General features: G+C 42.6%; 1 protein-coding gene and 1 long non-coding RNA gene across 2 annotated transcripts in view; one reads left to right on the top strand and one right to left on the bottom strand.

The window, feature by feature from the left end:
• Positions 1–25,686, bottom strand: part of Ahrr (aryl hydrocarbon receptor repressor) — a 73,454-nt gene that overhangs the window by 29,628 nt on the left and 18,140 nt on the right. The window contains exon 4 of the mRNA XM_021631437.2: positions 11,015–11,112. Within this exon, the coding sequence (XP_021487112.1) occupies positions 11,015–11,112 (98 nt within the window). The remainder of the gene's footprint in view (positions 1–11,014; positions 11,113–25,686) is intronic.
• On the top strand, positions 13,540–17,577 carry LOC132653106 (uncharacterized). Its single transcript, XR_009590813.1, has 2 exons — positions 13,540–13,744; positions 17,134–17,577. It is a non-coding gene; the product is annotated as an uncharacterized LOC132653106 (long non-coding RNA).

Genomic DNA, 25,686 nt, shown 5'->3' with positions numbered 1-25,686 from the left:
TATGAGAAAGTTGGGCGCTTTATAAAGAATAACTGAATTATAGAGAGCTAAACACAGCAGTGCCTCCTGTCCATGCTGGGGCACCCAATACTGCTCTTTGGTTGAGACAGGGTCTCATGGAACTTATGACCTCATCTGAGACTGGCCTTGAGCTCTGTATCCTCCTGGCTCAGTTTCCTAAATTCTGGGATTAAAATCATGAATCCAGCTTGCATTCTTCTTTTTTAATTAAAAAAAAAAACTTACGAACTTATAAGAAAAATCTATGCACTTATAAAAAAGTGCAAATAAAAAACCCACACCAAAATTAAGTCTCTACATTTCAATGAACTTATATGCAGTTAGAATAACCATTTTATGGAAATTTAATCTTAAATGATAAAATCTTTTTATGTTGTATTAAGGCTTTCTTTCTCCCCCTCTCTTGCTTTCTCTTTCTCTCTGCCTTGTTTTCTCTTTCTTTCTTCCTCTCTTTCTCTCTTTCTTTTCTGAGATGTGGGATCCCAACATCATTTGGCATTTACTTGTAATGGATGATGGTGGACCTCCAAAGATCCTCTCCAACCGAGGCTCCATTTGCCCAGCAACCATGAACCTCCACGTCTCTCACACACAGTATTCTAATTTCTCTGCTCATCCAGATTCTACACATCCTTCACCAAGGAATACCCAGAAAGTCTTTCTGTTTCTCCCCTTCCTAAATCTATCTGACCACAGTGCAACAAAACTTAAAATAAGCAGCAAACAAACCTCCAGGAAATATACAAACTGTTGGAGATCAAATAACTCACTACTGAATAATGAATGGGTCAAAGAAGAAATTAAAAATGTTCTAGAACTAAATGAAAATGTAACACCACAAAACCTCTGGGAAACATTGAAATCAGTTCTTCAGGGGAAACTTATAGCTCTAATGCCTCCAGTAAAAAAAATAAATAAAATAAAAAATCAGAAAAGATACAAATGTTATAATGATGCAACCAAATATTTGTAAAAAAAACAAACCAATTCCAAACTCACTAGATGGCAAGAAATAATAAAAATCAGGGCTGGAATTAATGGAAGCAGAAACAAAGAAAACAATACAAAAAATCAACAATTATAAGAGCTGTTTTTTTTTTTTTTTTGAGAAAATAAACAGGATTAACAGACCCTTGCTCCAATTAACCAAAGAAAGAAAGAGAGGATCCAAATTAACAGAATCAACAATAAATAGGGAAACATTACAAAACACCCCAAAGAAATTCATAATATTAGAAGATAATATTTTTGAAACCTATGCTCTATTAAGTTGGAAAATCTAAAAGAAATGGATAAACTTCTAGATGCAGCCAAATCACCAAAATTAAACCAAGAAGAAATCTGCACTTAAACAGAACTATAATAAATGAGGCATTTGAATAAAAAGTCTTCCAACTAAAAGGGGTCCAAAGCTAGATGGATTCACACAATTCTTTGGATTTTAAAGAAGACCTACAACCAACACTTCTTAAATAAATCAAGACAGCAATATAAAGAGCACTCCCAAATTTCAAGAATGCAGTATTACTCTAATATCAAAATCAGGTAAAGATACAACAAAAAATGAAAAACTACAGACCAATATCTTTGATGAAAATAGATTTAATTTTATTCAATAAAAGACTTGCAAACTGAACATACATCAGAAATATAGTCCAAAATGACCAACTGGATTTATCCTGGCCATACAGGGATGGTTCAACATATGCAAATCAAGAAATATAATAAATCAGAATAAATGTACTTAAAGACAAAAATCACATGATCATATCAATAGAGGCAAAAAAAACTTTGACAAAAGCCTATATGCATTCATGATAAAAGAATAAAACTAGACCCATATTATTTACCTTGCATCAAAACCTAACTCCAAATGAATCAAATGTCTCAATGTGAAACCTGAAATACTGAAACGCTGAAGAAAACAGACAGTGCCCTAAGGATACTGGCATAGGAAAGAACTTTCTGAATGGTGACGCAATTGAGACCAACGAGTGACAAGCAGGACTTTATAAAGCTAAAAAGCTTCTGTACAGCTGAAGAAACATTCACTTGAGTGAGCAGGAAACCCACAGAATAAAAAGGAACCTTTGCTAGCTATACATTTGATGAAGAATTATTACCCCGAATATATAAAGAACTAAAAGCAAAGAGAGCTTTTTAAAGACCCATTCGAAAAAATGAGCTTGGAATTTGAACAGGGAATTCTCAAAAGGGAAAGAAAGAAACAGCTAAGAAATAGCTTTTAAAATGCTCGTTATCAGAATGGCAAAGATCAACAAAACAGCGATAGGTTCTGGAGAGGATGTGGGAAAAAGGAAATTGTAATTCACCGTTGGTGGGATTGCAAACTGGTACAACTACTTTGTAAGTCAGCATGGAGAACCCTCAGAAAACTAAAAATATATTTAGCATGTGAGCCAACTGTATCACTCTTTGGCATATGCCCAAAGAACTAGACATCCTACTGCACGGATACTTGTTCAGCCATCTTCACAGCAGTGGCCATGGCTAGGAAATGCAAACAATGTGAGTGGCATTCGACTGCTGAATGGATAGTGAAAATGTGACCCATATACATTACAGAATACCGCTCAGCTTTAAAGAAAAATGAACTCATGAAATTTGCAAGTAAACAGATATAACTAAAAATTATCATACTGAGTGAGGTCATCCTAACTCGGAGTGACAAACATTAAATTTCTCTCTCATCTGTGGCTCTTAGCTTCCAATCTTCAGATATGACTACATAACCTAGAGGAACTGAACACCAATAAATTAAATAAGGATCATAGCTGTGTGGAAAACAGAGAGGGGGATAGCAGGGTACACATGATTTGAAAGGAGAAAGAAAAACAGGGGAAGGAGACTTTTATGTAGGGAAGCAAGAAGGAGGTAATACTGAAGAAGGATGAAGGAGCTAAAATTACAGCAAGGATATCTGAAAAGTCATAAAGAATCATATTATTATCTACCTAAAATTGTGTAGTATATATATGCACATCTATATAAGTCTGTATATGCATACAAACATAGTTTAATATTTCCCATCTAGGCTGACAATGCTTTCTCCAAAAGCCACAGACTAACAAAAACCCTAACACCAGGTGTCCTAGTTAGGGCTATTATTGCTGTTATGAAACACCATGACAAATGCAACCTGTAGAGGAAAATGTCTACTTCACTCCAGTTCCATTTAACAGTCGTTATCAAAGGCAGTGTGGGCAGGGGCTCAGCAAGTCGGGAACATGCAGGCAGGAGCCGATGGAGAAGCCAGGGAGGGATGCTGCTTACTGCTTATCAGGCTTTGCTCAGCCTGCTTTCACATATAATCCAGAACCACCAGCTCAGGGATGGCACTAGCCACAGTAGGTTCGGCCTTTCTCCATCAATCACAAATTAAGAAAATGCCTTCAGGCCTGACTACAACCAATTTTGTGGAGGCATTTCTTAATTGAGGTCCCCTCCTCTCAGATGACTTTAGCTTGTGCCAAGTTGACATAAAATAATCCAGCACACCAGGAATGTGAAATCCTCTTTTGAGTTGTCAGTCAGAGTTGTTCAAGAGACTCCCTAAACATTATATGTTGTTAAAATTGTCCTTAGTTACCTCCCATAGGTTAAAGTTAAGTCGCTATTGCTAAAGACACCATGGACTTTGGACACAGGGCCTGGAGGCTCAGATCTGGTTCTGACCTTGAAAGCTTCCTTAGTGTGGACTAGCTTTCATAGTTCCAGAAGGTGTCATACAAGTTTCCAGAGGAAGAAAGCAATCAAGAGTCCTACCTAGCTGTGTTGCCTATGAACTAAATCAATGACCGGCATGGCACAACATCCCTAAGAGTGTACTAGTGGCAAGGATACATTTGTGGTAACCAACAGTTCCCTAAAGACTTGTTCAACAAGAGGGAAATCTTGCCTGGTGCTGGTACTGGGATTAGTGGAGTCCTGGGTCTTAGAGGAGGACATACCACTGCCACTTTACTAACCCAGCATAATTCTTAACTACATTCTAAATGCTTGCCACAGGTAAGGGCAGCTCTCATCCCTCAGGAAGCCTCTCCTTGCAAAATATGGAGACGATTACAGAAAGCCACAACCAAGCAAAAGGAAGAGAAAAGTGATCATTTGCTGCCTAGCCCCAACTTACGCATCTACAACACAACTCCTGCACCCAAAGTTCAGTGAATATTGTGGAAGAGGGGGCAGAAGGACTGTAAGAGCCAGGGAACAGGAAGTTTGTTGGGAGGTTGCATCTCCTAGAATGTCAGAGAAGCTGCACCCATGAAGTCTCATGGTTTAGCATGGCTGCCTAAACAAGACCTGAACAATGATAAGACCAATAGACATGCTAACGTGGAAGGGAGAAAGAAAGGACCTCGACCCTAGGCGGAGGGCTATAGGCAACTAATGAATGCTCAGTGTGGAAGTCCTCTCCAGGCAAGGTCATTGATATTGTGTGGACTCCCTTGAAATCATATTCAAACAAGTAAAATATGTACTGAGCATGTTGTTATATATATTTAGGAATATCTATCTACTATCTATCTATCTATCTATCTATCTATCTATCTATCTATCACCTATTTATGTATCTTTCTGGGGAATAACAAAGAAACAGAGGCCATAAATTTGAGAGTTAGGAGACAGATACATAGGAAAGGTTGGGGGAAGGGTAAATGATGTAATTATATTTTAATTCCAAAAATATTTTAAAGGTCTAATGTTAACCCTTTGTAAAGTAGACCCAGCAATACATAAGTGTGATTTATGCTGGTAATGCAAAGTTGTTTCAACAATTGAAAACCAATATACGTCAAAGTAGCAGCAGACAAGAAAAACATTATCATCTTAACAGGTACAGAAAAACCACTTTAATTTTAACTTTTATTCATAAGAACTTACAGGGGAAAAAAAGCATGGGAGAGAAATTTTTAATCTAACATCAAGCATCTACAAAACTCAATGTGTCAAACAGAAAACTGGTATCATGATTGATTTGAGGATGACTAAAATTTCCCCTAATACAAGGAACAAGGTAAATATGTCCCTTTCACCAGTCTCATTCCACACAGTGCTGGGAGTCCAGAAATGTACCATGTCAGGAAGAAAGTAGGAAACTTGAAAAAGTAAACCTAGTTTGGGGGCTGGCAATGTTAAGAATGCTTACTACTCTTGAGGTTCCTAGTGGCCATGCAGGCAGCTCACAGCTCGAGGGGATCCAACACTCTTGTCTGGCCTCCACGGGCACCTGTAATCATGTGCACACACCCTCGCCCACACACACACACAAAATTAAAACTATAAAATAAGCCTTTTAATGGGTATTACCTCTGTCCTCATACAATATAATCAACAAAAAATGGAATCCCATGAAATCTATGAATAAGCTCCCAGAACTACTTAGCTAATGTTTTAGTCATATGATACAAAGTAAACCTAGAAACCAGACTGTATTTTACCAACAACAACAAAAATTAAAGTTTAAAAAGGCCAGATAGAAAGAACAAAAAACACTGACTACCTAAGTGTAAGTTTAACATAGACAGGATCTGTGAGATGAACATGATAAAACTCTGTTGGAAGTGATTAAAGACCTAAATAAACAGACATGCATCCTCTTCAAGATGCCATCACACCCATCAGAATGGCTAAGATCAAAACCTCAAGTGACAACACATGCTGAAGAGGATTTGGAGAAAGGGGAACCCTTCTCCATTGCTAGTGGGAATGTAAACTTGTACAACCACTTTGGAAATCAATCTGGCACTTTCTCAGAAAATTAGGAATGGTGCTACTTCAAGATCCAGCTATACCCCTCCTAGGCATATATCCAAAAGAGGCTCAAGTATACAACAAGGACATTTGCCCAAGCATGTTCTTAGCAACTTTATTCATAATAACCAGAATCTGGAAACAACCCATGCCCTCAACTGAAGAATGGATATAGAAATTGTGGTACATTTATACAATGGAATACTACTCAGCAATTAAAAACAAGGAAATCATGAAATTTGCAGGCAAATGGATGGAACTAGAAAAGATCATCCTGGGTGAGGTATCCCAGAAACAGAAATACACAGATGATATATATTCACTTATAAGTGGATTTTAGACATATAATACAGGACAAACATAGTAAAATCTGTACACCTAAAGAAGTTAAGCAAGAAGATGGACCCTGGGTAAGATGCTCAATCCTAATTTAGACAGGCAAATGGGATGGACATTGGAAGAAGGAGAAAACAGGGTACAGGACAGGAGCCTACCACAGAGGGCCTCTGAATTAGTCTACCCAGCAGGGTATTAAAGCAGATGCCGAGACTCATAGCCAAACTTTGGGCAGAGTACAGGGAATCTTATGAAATAGGGGGAAGATAGAAAGACCTGGAGGGGACAGGAGTTCCACAAAGAGAGCAACAGAATCAAAAAATCCGGGCACTGATACTTCAACCAAGGACTGTGCGTGGAGATAACCTAGAAGCCCTGCACAGATGTAGCCTATGGCAGCTCAGTCTCCAAATGGGCTCCCTAGTAAGGGGAACAGGACTGTCTCTAACATGAACTCAGTGGCTGGCTCTCTGATCATTTCCCCCTGAGGGAGGAGCAGCCTTACCAGGCCACAGAGGAAGACAATGCAGACAGTCCTGATGAGACCTGATAGGCTAGGGTCAGATGGAAGGAGAAGAGGACCTCCCCTAGCAGTGGACTGGGGAGGGACATAGGAGAAGAGGAGGGAGGAAGGGTAGGATTGGGAGGGGAAGAGGGAGGGGGCCACAGCTGGGATACAAAGTAAATAAACTGTAATTAATAAAATTAAAATTAACAAAATTCTATTAGTTTATTTACTTTAAATTTTGAAGGTGCCCCTCCCTCTCTAACTCCAAGTTGCCCCTTCACCCTTACCACCAGAAAAAGGGAGCCTCCTACCATATATTAACCTTCCCCAGCCAGGGAAGGAGAAGAGGGAGAGAGGGCAGGATTTGGAGGTGGTGAGGGAGGGGACTACAGCTGGGATACAAAGTGTATAAATTGTAACAAATAAAAAAAAGGAAAGAAAAATAATTGCCATCAAAAGCCTAATGGAAAAATTTTTAAAGGTTTTTTATTTTTATTTTATGTGTACAAGTACTTGCCTGCGTATGTGTGTGTTGAGTGCAAGAAGTACCCACGCAGGCCCAGAACATGGAATCTATCCCTGTAACCTCAATGGAGGCCCAGAACATGGAATCTATCCCCTGTAACTTCAATGGTTTTAAGATGCCGTGTGCACGCTGAGAGCCGAAAACACAGCCTCTGCAATGAAGCAAGTGCTCTCAATCACTGAGCTGTCTTTCCAGCCCATAGTGGGAATTTTTAAATTTTTTTTATTTATCACAGTTTATTCACTTTGTATCCCAGCTGTAGCACCCTCCCAACCCTGCTCTCCTTCCTCTTCTCCTCCCATGTCCCTTCCCCAGTCTACTGATAAGGGAGGTCCTCCTCCCCTTCCCTCTGACCCTAGCCTATCAAGTCTCATCAGGACTGTCTGCATTGTCTTCCTCTGTGGGCTAGTAGGGCTGCTCCCTTCAGGGGGAGGTGATCAAAGAGCCAGCCACTGAGTTCATATAGAGACAGCCCCTGTTCCCATTACTAGGTTATCCACTTGGAGACTGAGCTGCCATAGGCTACATCTGTGCAAGGGTTCTAGGTTATCGCCATGTGTGGTCCTTGGTTGGAGTATCAGTCTTAGAAAAGACCTCTGGGCCCAGATTTTTTTATTCTATTGCTCTCCTTGTGGGAATTTTTATGGACATTAATAAGATCATTCTAAAATATATGTGGAAAGAAACTGAAATAGGCAAGATAATTTTGTAAAAGATTTATTTATGCATTTTATGTATATGGGAGTTTTGTCTGCATGTATGTCTGCACATCAGAAGAGTGCATTGGATCCCACAAAACTATAGATTATAGATGATTGTTAGCTGCCAAATGAGTGCCGGGAATTGAACTCAGGATCTTGGAAGAACACTCAGTGCTCTTAACCACTGAGCCAGTTTTCCAACCCTGGCAATACAGTTTTGAAAGAAAATGCAATTGGAAGATTCCTATCATCTGGTATGCAGAACAGTTTTACTTCTGCTGGAGTTAGGAAGTGTGGTAGTGTGGATATGCCAGTCAAAATTTGGAGAATTCAAGATGAAAAACGTACAAAACCTTGAAGAATGGATCAGTAAGATGGCTTAGTAGGTAAAGGTGCTTGCTACCAAGCTTGGCAACCTGAGTTTGATACCTAGGATTCACATGGTAGAAGAAAAAATGGACTCCCTCAAGTTGTCATCTCACTTCCCCAAGCATGCCCTGGCACATACACACACACACACACACACACACATACACACAAACAAACACACACACAAACATACACACACAGACACACCATGCATAAATAAATGTAAAAATAATTTAAAACCTTGGAGGAACTATAAAAGGCAAATCTTTGTGACCTTGGGATAAAGAGTTTCTACATGTAACACCAAAATCTCTTTTATGTGGCTTTTAAGATTTACTTATTTATTATACAGTATTCCGCTTGCATGTGCAGGCTGCAAGAGGACATCAGATCTCATTATAGATGGTTGTGAGCCATCAGGTGGTTGCTGAGAATTGAACTCAGGACCTTGGGAAGAACAACCAGTGTTCTTAATCTCTGAGCCATCTCTCCAACCCTGACACCAAAATCTTGACCAAAAAATAAATAAAAATTGATAAACAACTTCATTAAAAATCAAGCACTTCCACTCTGTACATCACCCTGTCAAGAGAATGAAAAAATAAAATAAAAAAAAAAAAAAACAAGCCACAGACTAGGAGAGAGAACTTTCATAAATTTCACATGTGACAAAGGACAGGTGTCCAGAATGTGTAACGAGTCTAGACTAAATAGTAAGAAGGCAAAAACTGGCTGTGTATGTGCGAAGAACTCAAAAAGTTTGTAAATATGCTACACGGGCACAGAAAAGAGATGCTTAATACCCTTCATCGAGAGCTCAAACCAGAGACTCCAGCACACACTCACCAAACGACTTCAAGTGAGAAAGATAAAACCAGGGCAAACCCCAGGACATGAAGCAGTGGGAGCCCTCTGAAACCAACTTAGCCTTGTAGTTTAAATTTTCTGCCCTGGAAAGGAAAGAAACACACACACACATATCATATCTAGTTCCAGACAAAGCATGGTCTGAAGACATAGAGGGGATTTGGAGGTGCTGGGGGAGGAGTAGAGGGAGGTGGTGAGGTGTCAGGGTTTGGAGTGGGATTTGGGTAAAGGTGTGGAGCCTCAAAGGGAGGTTTGCAGAGGGAAGTACAGATGGAAGGTAAGACTGGAGGTGCAGAGGAACGGGTACTCTGGTTAGGACTTGGGTCAGACAACCTAAGTGTCCTGGATGCTATGCGTACAGTCTGTGTATTACAATTAAGTACAAAAGTTTAAGGGGGATGTTTGAGTCTTGATTTTTTTAATAAATCTTAATTTTGATATTTAAGGGGGGATGCCAGTCATCTTTTTCTAAGAATAAAATTCAAACCAGGATGCACTTTAATGCTCCACTTTTACTAGCAGCAACAGAAAGCAATATTAAAAAAAAAGTAATAGTACTTAAGAATGTGGTTTCTAGCACTTAATGGTAAGTGAACAAGTTGTACGTATTTCTTTAACTGAAGGATAGTGTTCCCCAAAGAGAGATTTCAGTTCTATTGGGGCCCACCCACCCTGAGCCACAAATTGCTGAAACCAGATCTCAGGCTATTCTGAGCAAGCATAACTGCTTCTATGTGTGGGCTCCTTAGAGTATGCAACTCCTGTGTATTTTTTCTAATTTTTTATGATTAATTTTTATGTGCATTGGTGTTTCGCTTATACATATGTCAGTGTGAGGATGTCACACCCCCTGGAACTAGAGGTACAGACAGTTGTGAGCTGCCATGTGGGTTCTCAGAATTGAAGCAGGGTCCTCTAGAAGAACAGCCGGTGCTCTAACCTCTGAGCCATTGCTTCAGCCCATCCTGGGTACTTTTTTAAGGGTAGAATTTATAAATTCATCAAATCCAAACTCTTTATCAGAGTTAACAGAACTCAGAGATGCCGTCTCACTCAGGCCCCAGGCCCCCTCCCCCTTAGGCACCCCTGGTGCTCCCAGAACTACTGGATGCTGTGGGAAATGCAGAGTATACCATGTCTCAAAGTTGCTCGTGGCTAAGGTAGACCCAGAGGACTGTTCTTCAACTATAGTTCACATGGACTGGCTAAGAAGGGTGGAGTTAGGAGAGCATAAAAGGCAAGGAGAGCCAACACAAAGGCCATCTCAGCCATTAGGCAGGATGCAGACACCCACTGGGAAGGCAGGTAAGTCCAAGCCAACCTTCTGAGGATGGAACCTGGCTATCCATTATTCTCTTCTTCCTGTACATGTGCATGAGGTTTAAATTTTAAGAGGTAAGAGGGTGTGGCTTCACCCTGAAAGGTTCTGTGTCCTCAATATTTCCAGTCTCTCTTTTACAGAAGGCGCAGACAGAGATGGTGTCTCAGACCTGTCTGATGAGGAACGGAGAGCTGACCCTTTCCTACAGCCATTCAGTAGTGAAAAGTGGGGAAATACCAGGGCCTGCCATCTGTACAGCCAAAAGATGCTCACCCAGGGCCTGGCCCGGTGATGATGGGGACAAAGGAATGCAACCCTGCCCTACGCCACATTCCTACTAATTCCTGCTCTTCTTGTGCCAGGCCTCAGCCCTCACAGACTGTTCAGTTGTGATCATCTTCTGGGATGTCAGAGACCAAGCCTGAACATCTCAGAGAAATCCTGGCACCAAAAAATCTTGGGGTTCACCTCAGATGTGAAAATATCATGAGACATTTTGGTGTCTTTCAGCCTCTTCTCAGGAAACATACACACCAAACAAACAAACAAACAGCACTACTGTGTGGGGTTGCAGTGACATGTGCGCTTACCTCCAGCAGCAGCCGTCCTTCCTGCACAGGGCACTCTCTGTGTGGATGGTCTTCTGGTGACAGGGATGGAGCTGGCCAGACACATGTCTCTCTCAAGGCTGTGAGGGAAGAGCGAACAGATAAGCAGAGTCCAGGCCTGGCAGTGGCTCTCAAGTCACATGTTTCTTGTGTTTCCCTGACTTTTACCCCCTTGTTCCTGCTATATGTTCTACTTGAGCTGTGTTCTCTGTGGAATATTCAGGGTTGTCATGATGTCCTAGAAAATTGTATGAATGGCAGGAGGAGCCAGTTGAAGTCCAAGGCCAGCATAGAGGAGTGACCTATGGTAGAAATGTGACCAAACTCATGTACTACCCTGCCTCATCTTGAAAACTGCTCTTGATTCTCCCATATACCCAGTCTTGAGGCAAAACATGGCTTCTTGCCAGGTTTCCTCCAGGAACAAGGATCCAATACCAGTGGATCCCAACAGTGCTCATAGGTGGTTATCCTTTGAAAGGAAGCCCGTCATCTGCTTCCAGCCAAGCCAAAGCCCCTGAGTCCACCCATCTCCCATATTCTCATCTTCCCTGAAAGGAGCGGGCCAAATGCCCTCATCTGGAGGTAAACAAAATCCCCTGAGGATGCTCACTATTAAAAACAAAACAAAAAACCTCCTAAGCCTATGAAGATGCCCACCTCACTGGTACTCCTATTGAAGTCTGTTTTGATGGCTTTGGGATGCAACGCTCAAGGTTCTCTTACTAAGCTGAATTCTAGTCTGTGGCAAGCTGACCCCACCTTTACTATCCAGGAGACCCAAGCCCAGCCCAGACAAAAAGTCCCATTGTTGAGGATCACGGCACTTTTGTTTTTTTGTTTTATGGTTGTTTGAGGCAGGGTTTCTCTGTGTAGCCATGGCTGTCCTGGAACTTGCTCTGTAGACCAGGCTGACCTCGAACTCTCAGAGATCTGCCTCCCAATTGCTGGGATTAAAGGGTGGCATGTGTCACCATCACCTGATGATCACAGCATTCTTAAAAGTACTCTCATTGCCTGTTGACAGTTCACCTCATGCTGAAAAGAAATGGGTTTGCTGAGCTGAGCTTATTCTTCAGAAATTAAAGTAATATTTGAATCAAAGTTCCATTATTTTTGTGTCATGTCGCTTGCCCTTGGCAATCCCTGATGCCCAGGAGTGTTTGGCAAATCCTTGTCTAGAATCGGAACCTCATTGTGACTCCACGCCTCCCTTTCTGAGTGGTTCCTGCCAGTCTACCGTCAGCTGGTCCCATGAAACTGAACTCCCCCTTTTCTGGAGCTCCTGGCATCTCCAGAGCTTTGAGGCATCCTTGGAACGTGATAGTTTTCAGGCTCCCAGGCAACTCTACAACTCTGGGGTCCAGATAATGTTTGACACCCTGCCCCACCCTCGGACAGATCCACACTTGGCCCTCAGAGTTAGCGTTTCTAGGTTCACCCAAAGCTGTTGTTTCTGCTGGCTGGCAGCTCCATTGCCCAGGAAGTACATGGAACCTTCAGACAGTCCTGCCCACACGCAGGCGTTTTTGCAGGGACAAAGGGCCCTGTGCAGGGGAGCCCAGGGGGCTGTGACCCCAAGGGCAGTGACATGACATTTGGTACCTGGTCTCTTTCTCTTCCTTTCTCAAAAGCCACCATTTCTCACCCTTGTCTCCCCCAACTAGTGAGACTGGGTTTTGCTTTCACGGGCGCTAAGTGAAGAGGTACCATTTTGCTAGTCAGAGCTCAGACCCTTCCTGGGAAATTTGAGCACCTAACCCTAACCCTAACCCTCTAGGGCAGCGGTGCTCAGCTGTCCTAACGCTGCAACCCTTCAGTACAGTTCCTCATGTCGTGGTGGTCCCCCAACCATAAAAATAATCTTTGTTACTACCTCATAACTGTAAGTTTGCTGCTATTATGAATCATAATGTAAATTTTGGGGGGTATAGAGGTTTGCCAGATAAGGTCACTAACCACAGGTTGAGAAACGCAACCAAGGGGCGGAGCCAGACTCCTTGACGCCTCCCCACCAGGCCTCCTTCACCACTTATCTCCCCAGTCTGGGCCTCCTTCACAGAAAGCATTGAGCGGCCTCAGAGGGGTCCAGTTTATTCGTTCCCTCTTAGGGATCTGCTCTGCTTCCCCTGTGAAGACAGGGAACTGAGAGACTAGCAGCCACGCGGAGGCGCTAGAGCCTTTGCAGGGCATCCCATACATCTCTACAAAGTGCCTTGGAAACTGCAAGCGTGAAATGAGCTGCTGTCCTCCTGCTTGGGGATGAGGGATGGGTGAGGAGGGGAACAGGACAGCAAAAGATTCCGCCTGTGTGGGCCCCCTAGAAACCAAGGCACTAGCCGGGCGGATTCCCAGCGGACGGCTTCCGGATGGCGGAGGAGCAATGTTTCCAGCATCGCAGAGATCGCACAGGGTTTCCAGAGGACTTAAGCTAGGATAGCTGAGGGGTCAGTACGCCTCAGCCACTGAGGTGGAGGTTTGAGGGGAACTAAACCACTTGAGCACAACCCAGATTTGGGGCAAATTCACAGCATCTCCCCGCTCCAAGCCCTTAAACACAGCTCCGCCTCCGAGCGCGGCTAGGTCCAGCCTAGGCTGAGCTCCTGGGACTCCGCCACCCCCATCGCGTGCCTGGCGCCTCCGGCTTCCTCCTGCGGCCACAGGCGTCACGCGATGGCTGCGATCGCGTGCGAGCGAACGGGGCCCCACCCGGTAGGCGCGGGGGTAGATTGGTTGGGGGCCTAGACCCGATGGAAAGGGATAGAGGTGTGGCCGGGGCCTGGGGTGGGACCGGGGTGGGAGGGGGTTGGATTGTTGCACCCCTAGGTGGTGTCCAGTAACTCCAGCCTGCAATGTCAGTTAAGAGTTGTGTAGGTCACTGGGGGCCACAGAGCGGAGCTAGAGGGCAAATGTGTAAGAGCCAACAAAGGGGTGCGGTGAACCCACCCGACTCTCTTTATGCCCCCACCCACCCTCACCCCGATCCTGGGCCTTCCCCTCCCCAGCCGGCTTCTAGAGCAGTGAACAGGAAACTTAACTCTCCAAGGCATCAACCTCTACAAGTTTCTATCAGCTCTGCAGAGGCCACTGACAAGAAGAGGGGCCTGCTGGGGCCGCTCACTCAGAAGTTAGCTGGATTCCTGTGCCCACCTCGACCTAAATCCACGGCTTCCTGTCAGCCCACTCCTTCCCTCACAACTTTAGGTGCAGGCAGAGCGGTAGGATTCTTCGCCAGGAAACTCAGTCACTTTTAAGAGTCACTTTTCGAGGAGTCCCCAGTTGGTCACAATAAACTGGAACCAACGAATCTTTCACTTCTCTTATTTCCTGCAACCCTGAAGTAGTTTATTTGGAACAGCAAGAATTTGAAGAGTTACCATGGAGACAGCTGAAATTGCTATACACAGCAATGCAAGGAGTGCAGGCTACCCTGAACACCCAACTTCCTAGAAGTAGGACCCCATCTGTGGGTGCTAGGCACACAAATTCTGAACTAACTGCTGGGGGCCAGTTCAGGCAGATGTTCTCTGCTGTGGAGGAGCAAGAAGCCTGAACCATCGCTGCTCCCGGGTGCCTGAAAATGCCTTTCCCTCAGCCCCGTGATGCCAGTTCCCACTCAGGGTAGTGTGTCTAACCAGTGGGCTGGCCTTTCTTATAGTTACTTTCTCCCTGGACCTGCTGTGGTCAGAAACGAAGCCTGAGCAAGCCAGGGCTAACCAAGCCAACTGGAGCAGAGATGTTCCAGAATTTTGGCTAAAGTTTCCTGAGTGTTTACAAGGCTAAGTAAAGTTTATTTTAGATTGTCAATAGATAGAGATGTCGGTCCCAGGCAGAGCAGGACAGAAGGGTACGAAAAAGAATAGGAAAGAAAAGCAAAAAGGGAGAGAAAGAAGAGGAAGGGTTAGGGGAGACCCCACCACTCAGGACTCACCCAGGCTCTCCTGGCACTGAGCTAGACTATGCTCCTGGACAGTTGTAATCTCTTATGCATCCCCTGGGCAAGAAAGAGGCTTGACTGGAATCTGAGTAAGCAAACTGGCCTTAGAGCCCCAGAACAACAGCTGCGAAGAGCAGGCCTCCATCAAGACTCAGTCTACAGCACCACAGTCCACTGTGAACAGAGGCCCAAGTAGACAGCAGGGCGAAAATCAAGTGGACAGACTCAGGGTGACACACTGTCCAAGTCCTGTGCCAAGGTCATGCTGTGCTCTGACCACTTATCACTTAAAAATATCATTTCACTGCTCAGCCCCTCAGACAAGAAACAACATAGGAATATGAATCATCACTCACCCAAACATGGCGTTAAAAAGCCAGACCACAGTCCAAGTTGTATATTACAGCAATTTGCTGCCTTTGATATTTAAGATCCAGGTTTTTCAAAATACATTGAAGATTTCACACTTCCAAACAGCTCATACAGAAGCATGAAAATTTGCACTTCCTCTGAGCCAGTGAGGACTGGTCAAAAGGCAGCCATGTCCCCATCTCTTCCTAACTACTTGCTGAGGGTGCTCACCTCTTCCCACAGCTCTATGGTAACTACAGCCACACACATCTTTTAAAGAAGAAACACCAGCCTTGCCTTCAAACACCTGTCATTACGGAAGATGAAACCCAAACTCGCTCTTTTGGGAGGGAATACCATGATTTGGGCACAATGCCCAATTTCCTGAGTTAAAGCTGCCAGTGTAGCAAAACTGGATATTCTTAGGAAGTTTATCAAGGAATGTTTAAGCAAACAAGAGCAAGAGATGGTTCTCCAGTGTTGGTGAGGGCTCAAGAAGCATTTTGTAAAACAAAACAAAAAACTTTTAAAATAAAATATTTTAAAGTCAAAGATGTACTAAATAAATCCATGATACTCAGGTGTGAATATCAGCTTGAGTAAGGCACCCTCTGAGACTCACTAAATTCCCACAGCCCACAGCTAAGTACTGTCCTGACAGCTCAGACTGGGTGCCCCACTCAGAGGTCAGAAAGAGTGTAAACAATGAGCTAATAGTGGAGGATGAAAGCTTAGAAGTATAGCACGTGGATATCCATAAGTTCAATTCTCAGCAACACACACACCACAAACATTCATACATCTTATAGTAACTTGTCAGCAAACCCATACATAACAGCAGCATGGAACTGGCCTACCTGCCTGGCAATCATCTGAATCCTCAGCTTCTTCACATAAATAAATTATACATCATTATAGGTAACTAGCTCCTATCAGGGTTTTGCTATGATTGAGATCAATAGAAACAGATTGACTTTAGTGAAACGCCCTGGTATCTTAATGTCAAATACATAGGTCCTTGCAAAGATAAACCCGTTGCTCCCTGTTGCTGCCTCCCACTTCAGCATCTGTCATTACCTATCCCTGACTTTATACAGCAGAGACTGAGATAGCGTATGCAAGCCAATCATAAGGAGAAACACTGAGCAGGGAGCCAGAGAAATTCTACTGGGGCTTGATGATGAGGGGTGATGTCAAAATGTGGTCAGGTAAACCATCTGAGGGAATGGAATTTGAGTTAAGATCTGGAGGAAGCAATCCCAAGATGGCTATAAAGAGGGGCCTAAGTGTACACCTTAATCATAAGGAACAACCAGAACCTCACATCGACATCTGCATTTCCAGGAGAATGGCTGGGAGGTGTGAGCCTTTCAGAGACAGAAAACTTGTAGGTGGCAATAAGAATGGAAAGAAGCACATGGTCATGGCCCCATTCCCTGGGGAGAGAGTGAACAGAGTCCCTGTTGACTGAAATACCCTGGATACCAGTAACACTGGCTATACAGAACGCACAATTGCCATATATTCCAGATCAGACATAGGCCATAATCTGGCTTCATGGACTGCCCCTGTCTTCCCAACCTTGGAACCTAGGCTGCTTTAGTGACATGCCATCTTAAGAACAGACTCTTTCAGAGACAGACCCCTGCATTTAACTATCTCAAGGGCCCACAGATAATCCACCATCCTAGCATAGAAAGCTGTAGCTTCATCAGCCCAACTAGGCCAACTGTGCAATGCACTGTGGGAAGGGGGCAACATCTTGGCCCAAGCAGTGTCCTATTTGGGTATAAACATGTTGTTTTGGTCCCAGGTGTGGGACGTGGGGCTGATCCAGACAGTCCAACAGCAGCAGACTATTTGCCTCATGTGGGTTCTGAGAGGAGCTCTTTGCCAGCTGAAGATAGTTTGAATCTGAGGACTGTGGAGAAAGAATAAATGCCAGAGCCCAGTGGAGATCCGAGAAAAAACCATGCTGCTCCTGCTTCACCCTTGCTGCTCCTGCTTCACCCTTGCTGCTTCTAATTGCTGTTGTGAGACAAGAAGATGAAGATCGCCTGAAACAAGGATTGGACTTGCTCCAAGGAATAAAACGACCCTAACCAGCAAGAAGCAGCTAAGAGAACTGTGACCTCTCTCCCACTCACCCTTTCTCTCTCCTACCTGGTGTTGGGGTGTTGGAAAGAGTTGAGGTGGAGTAGGGAGAAAAAGATAAAAGAAATGTAAATAAAAGAGTTTAAAAAAAAAAAAAACAAAACCTAGCACCTACAGTGTTCTGCGTAAGGGACAGGTTCTCAAGCACACCCAGAGAATTCCCTCAAGATAGAGGAGTTACGGTACTTGCCTTAGGCCAGGGCGTCTCTGAGAATGCCCCTCCTGTGGGTTATAGGGATATAGCTTCCACAGCCTACCCCTGCCCCTGAGCACCACCTCTTCCAGAAACAGAAGTTGACATGATCAGCAACTGGCACTTGCCTCTTGGGTCCTGAGTTTATATCCCTTAGCATTGTATGTCTACTGCCAAAACAATTCCTTCTGTAATGGCCTAAACCAAGAAACAGACTGCTGACTCATGCCACTCAAGGACTCACAGGGTTGTATCTGAATCCTCCAGGAATTACCCTTATTCCTAAAATTGACTTGATTCCTATTCTTCATCATCTACAAACATCAGCTCAGATCTGGCCTAAAACCAGATGTCAAGTCCCCAAATCATGAAACTAGAAAAAAGAAAACAGGGGAAATACTTCAAGATTTTAGCATAGGAAAAAAATGGGAAATGTCAAGATTTCTCAATAGGTCACAGTTCTTGCTGCCAAACCTAACAATCTGAATTTTCTCCAGAACCTAAATGGTACACACAGTACATATGTTAGAAGAATGCCCTGCCACACGCAGACACACATACTCACATACTACGGGGGGGGGGGTGAGAATATGTAATATAAAATATAAATTTAAAATGTAATTTAAAAACTAAATAAGAAATATTATATAATCTTACAACTCACTCCTGAGTGAATAGCCAAAGAAAATGTACTCATCAAAAAGACACCTGTATTAACTCTAACACCATTCATAATAATCAAGATACGGAATCAGCCTAGATGCTCACTTATGAATGAATGGGTATGGAAATGTGATGAATAAATATTATGGAATGCTATTCACCCGTTTAAAAAAACATGAAATGCTGTTGTTTACAGGAAAAAGTATAACTGGGTGCCATTATGGTAAATGAAAGAAGCCAGGCATTGAATTTACCACATGTCCTCCTTTATTTGTGGAGGCTAAAAATGTTGGTCACCCAGAAGTAGGCAAAACAGAGGTCATTCAGAGGACGGAAAGGATAGTGTAAAGAGAAACACAGAGAGTGGATAATGGCTACAAATATAGACTTGGAGGCAGGAAGTGGCTCTTTAGACTGGAGTGAGAGCTCAGTGGCTGCTCTTCCAGAAGACCTGGGTTCAGTTCCCAGCACTCAGGTGATGGTTCATAACCAGCTGTAACTCAAGTTCCAGAGGATCTAAAGATCTCTTCTGGCCTCTGCAGGCACGGCATGCACCTAGTACATAACAGAGGCAAAACAGTCACGTACATAAAACAAATCTCAAAAAGAGAAAACAACCAAATAGGATTCAATTCAGAAATGTAATAATGGTTCAAAATTATTAATACATGTAGTGTATTATTTCCAATGACAGAAATAGCAAATGCTAATTACTCTGGCTTGATCATTATATATCTTTCAGTGGAAGTATGATATGTATTTTTCTCCATCAACAAAGCACAAATATTATACTCCAATTAAAAGTTCAAATTTAAAAGTAAAAATAGCTGAAGGAAATCAAGGTATGCAGGTAATAATTTCCAGGTTTGCAGAGAAGATATTTCCACAAGCCAGGAAATCTCGCCTTATGCCTCATCCCTTCCTGTACTATGATCCAGCCTCGTTGAGAGTTGTCTTAGTTTCCACAGCCACTAGTGTCCACCCCTCTGCCCCGAATATCTGTAACTTCCCAGGTCTCTCTAGTGTGAAGACAGTCATGATGGTGGTGGTGAGGGAAATGCTCCTCAGAGAGACACGTGCATATCCACTCTTAGGTACACAGACTCTTTGCAGGCTGAGCCATCCCTCGTCCCTTTTCTTTCCTCCTGGTCCCTAGATCTTACACTTCCACCACCAGTGAAGGCCTGGGCCCACACTCTGTAGACTCAGTACAGAATAGAATCTTTTTTTTTTTTTCAATTTACAGTTCATAAAAATTGCTTTTAAGCTACCTAGGCTTAGACTCCCTCTGTGGGCATATTTTAGCTACTGATTCAATTTCTTTCTTAAGATTTATTTTACTAGCGTGTGTGTGTGTGTCTGTCTGTCTGTCTGTCTGTCTGTGTCTGTGGGGGGATGTGTATGTATGCACAGGTGCTCAGAGAGGCCAGAGGCATTGGATCTCCTGAAGCTGGAGTTACAGGCTGACATCTGACATAAGTGCTGAAAATCAAACTCGGGTGCTCAGAAAAAACAGCACGTGCTCTTAACTACTGGCTCAGCTCTTTAGCTTCTGATTTAGCTTCTTCAATAGTCATATGACTGTATGAACTTTTTACTTCTTCTGGGTCAAGTTTTAACAAGATTTGTTTCAAGGAATTTATTACCTTGCTTTCAAATATCAAACATATTAGCACTAATTTGTTTGTAATAGCCTTAAGTGATTTTTAAAAATTTCTACAGCATCTATAATTGTCTTCTTTTTATATTCTTACGATAGCTCACACTTTTTGTTGATTACCCACCAGACTTTATAAAGTTGATTATTTAAAAGAACTCTACTTAATGCTTTTCTATTTCATCAATATCTTCTTTTTGTCATTTCTATTTGATTCTCTTTTATTATTCTTTATCAAAACAATTTAATTCATTGCTTAGCTCATTGATAGTCAACCTTTCTTAATATATCTGTAAGCAAGACTAGTTATATTGATTTGGCTACACCTAACATATTCTGATTTGTAAATATTTCTGTATTTCATCATATTTTCTTTATTGGCCTAAAAGTTATTCCAAATAAAAGAAGTTTCAGAATATCTTTTATTAGTGATTTCCAGCTAATTTTCAATTGGGGGGCTCACTATAAGTTTTTTATGACTTTTGTCTTTTGTTTAGATTTGATTTATTGACCACGTGATTTCAACATTTTACAATCTACATGCAGGCTTGAGAACACTGGAGCTCTCTAAGAGTTTGGTGCTTTGTGTTTGCTCATTAGATTGACCTTATTTCGTCTTGTTTACCTCTTTTATAACTTTTACCCTTCTATTTGTTTACTTTACAAAATATTTAAATATTTTTCTGATGATAAATTTATGTATTTTCTTATAATTCTGCCAGTGTTTCCTTTATAGATTTCAAAGTTATTAGAAACGCAGAAATTTTAAATTATTTTATTCATTTGATGAAAAGAATCATTGAATAATTATGCAGTGACTCATTCTCTTCCTTTCCCCAGGGCTTTTTAACGTCAAAGAAAAAGTTGGACGTTTATTCAGAGACATAAGTCTCTGTTAGGGTTTCTTCAGTATATCTTTCCATCTTTTTGTTCCTTCTTCCTAAACTATTAGACTATAAATGTGTACTTTGTAAACAGCATATCAAAAGTCACATATCTATTTATTGTATCCATTTGAGTTTTTCCTATCTTCTTGTCTCTTTCTTTGATTATATTTTCTTATTCTGCTTTTTCTTTTGAAAATTAACTCACATTTCTGTTTTAAAACAAGATAACTATTAAAAATAAATAAATAAATAATAATAATAAATTTAAAAAAACAAGATTACTAGCCCAGTGGAGGTGGTACATGCCTTTAATCCCAGAACGCAGGAGGCAGAGGCAGGTGAAGCTCAAGGCCAGCATCGTCTACAGAATTAATTTCAAGACAACTAAAGCTGGACAGAAAAACCTTATCCTAAAAAACAAAAAAGATAACCTTCAAAGATAATACTGGAACCCTAGAACTAACTCAAAGCATCCTTTTTAATTCTATGCCATTATATTTGATTTCATTTCTCTTTTTCATTTTTACTGTATATCATTTTAGTCAATGATTGATTTACTCTATAGTCACAACTTTCTTGCTTCTTGTTCCTGTTACATCTCAAAATACTCCATCTGGAATTTTCTCTCTTCTATATGAAGTATATCTGTTCAAATTTTCATTTAATACTGTTATTTATGGGTTCTTAGCTTTCCTTAATTTTTGATCACTGAGGTTACTTAATTTCCTGCTAGCTCATCAATCATTTTTGTAATACTAAATCTTGCTGGGTGTGGTAGTGCACACCTTTAATCTGAGCACTTGAGAGGCAGAGGCAGGTGGGTCCCTGTAAATTCAAGGCCAGTTTGGTCTATGTGGTAAATTCTAGCCAGACAAATTTACATAATAAAACCCTTTCTCAAAAATAAATAGTAAAATACTTTATCTTGTATTTGTGGCTGTCATCAGCAAAAGACCTCTTACCTAGTAAAAATTAGAGATTGTTTAAAAGTAAATTTCCCACAGTATACTCTTAAGTGTTAAAAAGGAATGCACATGGCACCTTTTCCTACTGACATTATAAAGAATGCCAAAGTGAACTCATTCCGTGTGCATTTCAGCTGAGACATCAAGACAACTGATGACAACTATTCCTACACTCCACAATGAGAGTCAGAGTGATGGTACAGGGTGTAACTGCGCAAAGGTTCGGGAATGGGGCATGCTCTATGTCCATGCCACAAGAGAGTAGGTTTTCTTCTCCCTATGTGTCCAGCCAGAAGTGCTTCAGAAGGACTCTGTGTGACTACTGTGCCTTCTAGGGTCAGTGTGGCACTAAAGGCTGCTGTTCTTTCTCTACCTAAAAATATAAGAGGAAAAGGCTTTGGGGGCTCCTGTCAGGCAACAAGCCTCAGGTAGAAAGAACTGCTTAGCCAGTCGGTCAAAGCTGTCTAATCCCTATGGACCAATAGACCATGTTTCTGTTTACTAGCCTGTGAAGGTGAGGTATAAGTCCTGCCTAAAAGGGGACATGAAAGCAGACAATATCAAGAGGAGGAAAGAAAAGACACATGGTACCAGTTCTAGGGGAAGGACCACCTGTGTTCACCTCCAGAGTATGGCTGTCTCATAAGAAACCAGTGATATCCCAGAAGTCACCTGGGTTTTTATGCCTGCTTTCTGTTCCAGCTCACAGCCATGCCAGCCACATGGGACAGTTCTTGTCCTTCTTTCTTCTCCCCTTGATACTCCTACTAAGGGGATAAGGAACCCCAGCCTCAGTGTAGAGGAGTGGGATTGGGGTCCACTTTCCTTCCTGAGGCTCACTCACTAGAGAGGCAGGTTATGTTTTAACTGTGTTCTTAGGCTTGTACAAATGGCCAAGCCAACCTGCCTTAACAACAAGATAGAAATACTAACACATCCTGCCTAGAAGGGACCGGCAAGGACTTAGGCTGTCCCAGACCCTCCCAGAGGCAGAAGGAGGACCATAAACAGAGGAGGTCTGCTGGGGAAGCAAGAAGGGAAACCAAACCTCAGTTCCTTATGTCCTGGGAAGAATCCAGAGACAGAAGAGAAGGGAGGGGAGAGAGGAACTAATTGAGGCTGTCTCTAATTGGTTAGGTTGATATTTTGAAATCAATAAAAAGAGGTAGAAAAATCAAATCAGTTCCTGAGACAATCAAGGTGGTCTTTTTATACACTAACAATAGGATTTGGAAAGCTATTTGATCTGAACTGTCAATGTCTATCCTAAAGTCTAAAACGAAAGTCTCACCTCAGCATCATCTACTCATGTGGAGAGACAATTAGATATGATAGGCCTCTCAGGAGATTCCCCAGCTCTGAACCCGTGGCTCAAACTAAGTGTGTACATCCTGAGACACAGTGTCGGAGAGCCTAAAAGAGGGATTCTAGCATCAAAAGGGAGACATCAAAAAAGGAAGATGTTGATGCCGTGACAAGCTAAAACCTAGTAAGGCAAATCCAATTAGACCTTGGAGCTGAGGCTCTGGGTGGGCCTCCTCAGCCCACATCAACCTTGGACTATCTCTCTTGACACTCTCCAGGGTCATGCTGTCCCTTTATTGATGGTGAATGCATGTTGTTAGTGGAGTCACTCTTTCATTGTCCTGTCTCCTTTTGCTAACTAAGATAGAAGTATCTACTGGTGTGCTCCTTCTCTCTTCCTCCTTCTCTGGTGGCTGATTAAATTTGTGGTTCATACCACACAGTTTCTTTAACAAGTGGTTGTTCAGCAGCACCCTCTCTCATTTGTCACAGTATGAGTAGGCTAAGGACTTTTTTAACTCTTTAAGTTCTGGTTCATTTTCCCTTAATTTCTTCAAGTTATCCCTCCACATATTTTATTATAAGCAACAAGGGAAAGCATCAAGGAGCATCTTTGAGTAGTCTGCTGAGGAATCTCTTCCCTTCAATGTCTGGCCTCGTCTTTTTGCAGGTTCTATCCTTGACAAAACACTAAGGCACAGTCAGGCTGCATTTTTGCCATCTTATGAGTAAGGATCCTATTTCCTCTGGTTTCCAATACCAGCTCTTTGTTCCTGCCGAGTCCTTAATAAAATAACGTATTAACACTCACATTTCTACTAAACCTTGTTCAATATAACACATGTTTTCTGAGACATCAAGCGCCTGCTCTACAACACTCTTCTTTCCTAACATTCTAGAATCGCCTTTGAACAATCTTATTACATAGCTGGCCTCTGAGAGGCTCAACCCAGCAGTGGATCGAAACAAATGCTGAGACCCTCAGCCAAGGTAGAACCACGCACAAGGATCCTGGTGGAAGAGTTGGGGGAGAGATAGAAGGACTCCATAAAAAGACCAACAGCATCAATTAACATGGGTCTATGGGGTCTTACAGAGAACGCAGCAACAACCAAGAACCATGCATGGACTGGACCTCGGCCCCCTATGCATGTTTAGCCAATGGGCAGCTTAGGCTTCATGTGGGTCGGGTCCTCTAGCAAGTAGAGCAGGGGCTGTCTCTGACATGGACTCTGCTGCCTACTTTTGAATCACTTCCCCCTGGCGGGCCTGCTTTGCCTGGCCTCAGTGGAAAAAGATGCGCTCAGTCCTGATGCGACTAGATGTGCTGGGGTGGGTTGGTAGGGGGATGGGGCTCCCCTACTCTGAGGAGAAAAAGAAGGGGGACAGGGGAAAGAGGGTGGGACCAAGAGGAGAGGAGGAGGGGGCTACAATCAAGATGTAAAGTGAACAAATAAAGAAGCTTATAAAAAATAATTGTTACAGCAAATAGATCCCATAGCCACTTAGCTTTTCTGAGCACACACCTTAGAACTTCTGAATCCTCCATCATTCAATTCCAAAGCTTCCCTCACATATCTCAGTGTTTGTTTCAATAGTATCTCACTTCTCAGTATTCAGTCAGTGCCTTTTAGCAAAATACCATCGGCTGCCCAGGCTGGACCACATGACTTAGCATCTCACAGTTCTAGAGGCTGGAGGTCACTGTCAAGATGATAGCCAATTTGGGTTCCTTGAGGGGCCTTTCTGGTTTATAAGCACATACCTTGCTGTGTCCTCAAATGAATGGCTATTCTGCGTATATGTTCAGAGAGGATTCTGGTGTTGCTCTCATAAGGGCAATAATCCTCAACGATCACAGCCACACCCTGGGATCTTCTTTAACTCGGATTACTTGGAGGCTCCATCTTCAAAAGCCATCACACAGCAGATTTGGGCTTCAGAATTTTGGGAGGATACAAATATTTAACCCATAACAAAGACCATCAGGAAAAAAACTGTAATCCTTTGGTAAGAATGGAAAAATGGTACAATATAGTTTAATAATTGTACACATCAGTCCTGAGTATCCAAAATCATTAGTGATCTCAAGAAACTCCTGATCTTTACATGCTACTGAAGTTGTGTTCCCAAGTTCTGGGTCCCAGGTCACACCTGGTAGTGGCTTGGTGAGTCTACATCCATCCATCTGGGGTTAGAATGAAGCAGAGGAGCCTGCTCAGCTCACGTGAACGTGGGGACCAGGAATGACCTTGGGACGGAACTTTAGGACAGCCAGAAGAAGGAGGAGGAGGAGGAGAAGCATGAAAAATCTCTAGGTATTTTTGAAAGATGAAGCTAGGGCTCTCCGCCTCTTTTTTTTTTTTCTTATTTGTTTCCACTTTTAGGACCATCTCCTCTCCCTGGAGTGGCACTCCACAAAAGCACACATTTGCTTGCCTGATGGATGCTCCCATCCTAATGAGTCATTAGGTAGATGCTATCCATGGGCCATGCCTGAGCATGATCTTTAATATCAATGCCTGAGATTCTCTACTCCTAG

The sequence above is a fragment of the Meriones unguiculatus genome, chromosome 3, assembly GCF_030254825.1.
Source record: "Meriones unguiculatus strain TT.TT164.6M chromosome 3, Bangor_MerUng_6.1, whole genome shotgun sequence".
In the NCBI taxonomy this organism is placed as follows: domain Eukaryota; kingdom Metazoa; phylum Chordata; class Mammalia; order Rodentia; family Muridae; genus Meriones; species Meriones unguiculatus.
The sequence above is the reverse complement of the archived record's forward strand: the minus strand, read 5'-3'. Positions and strand labels throughout refer to the sequence as shown.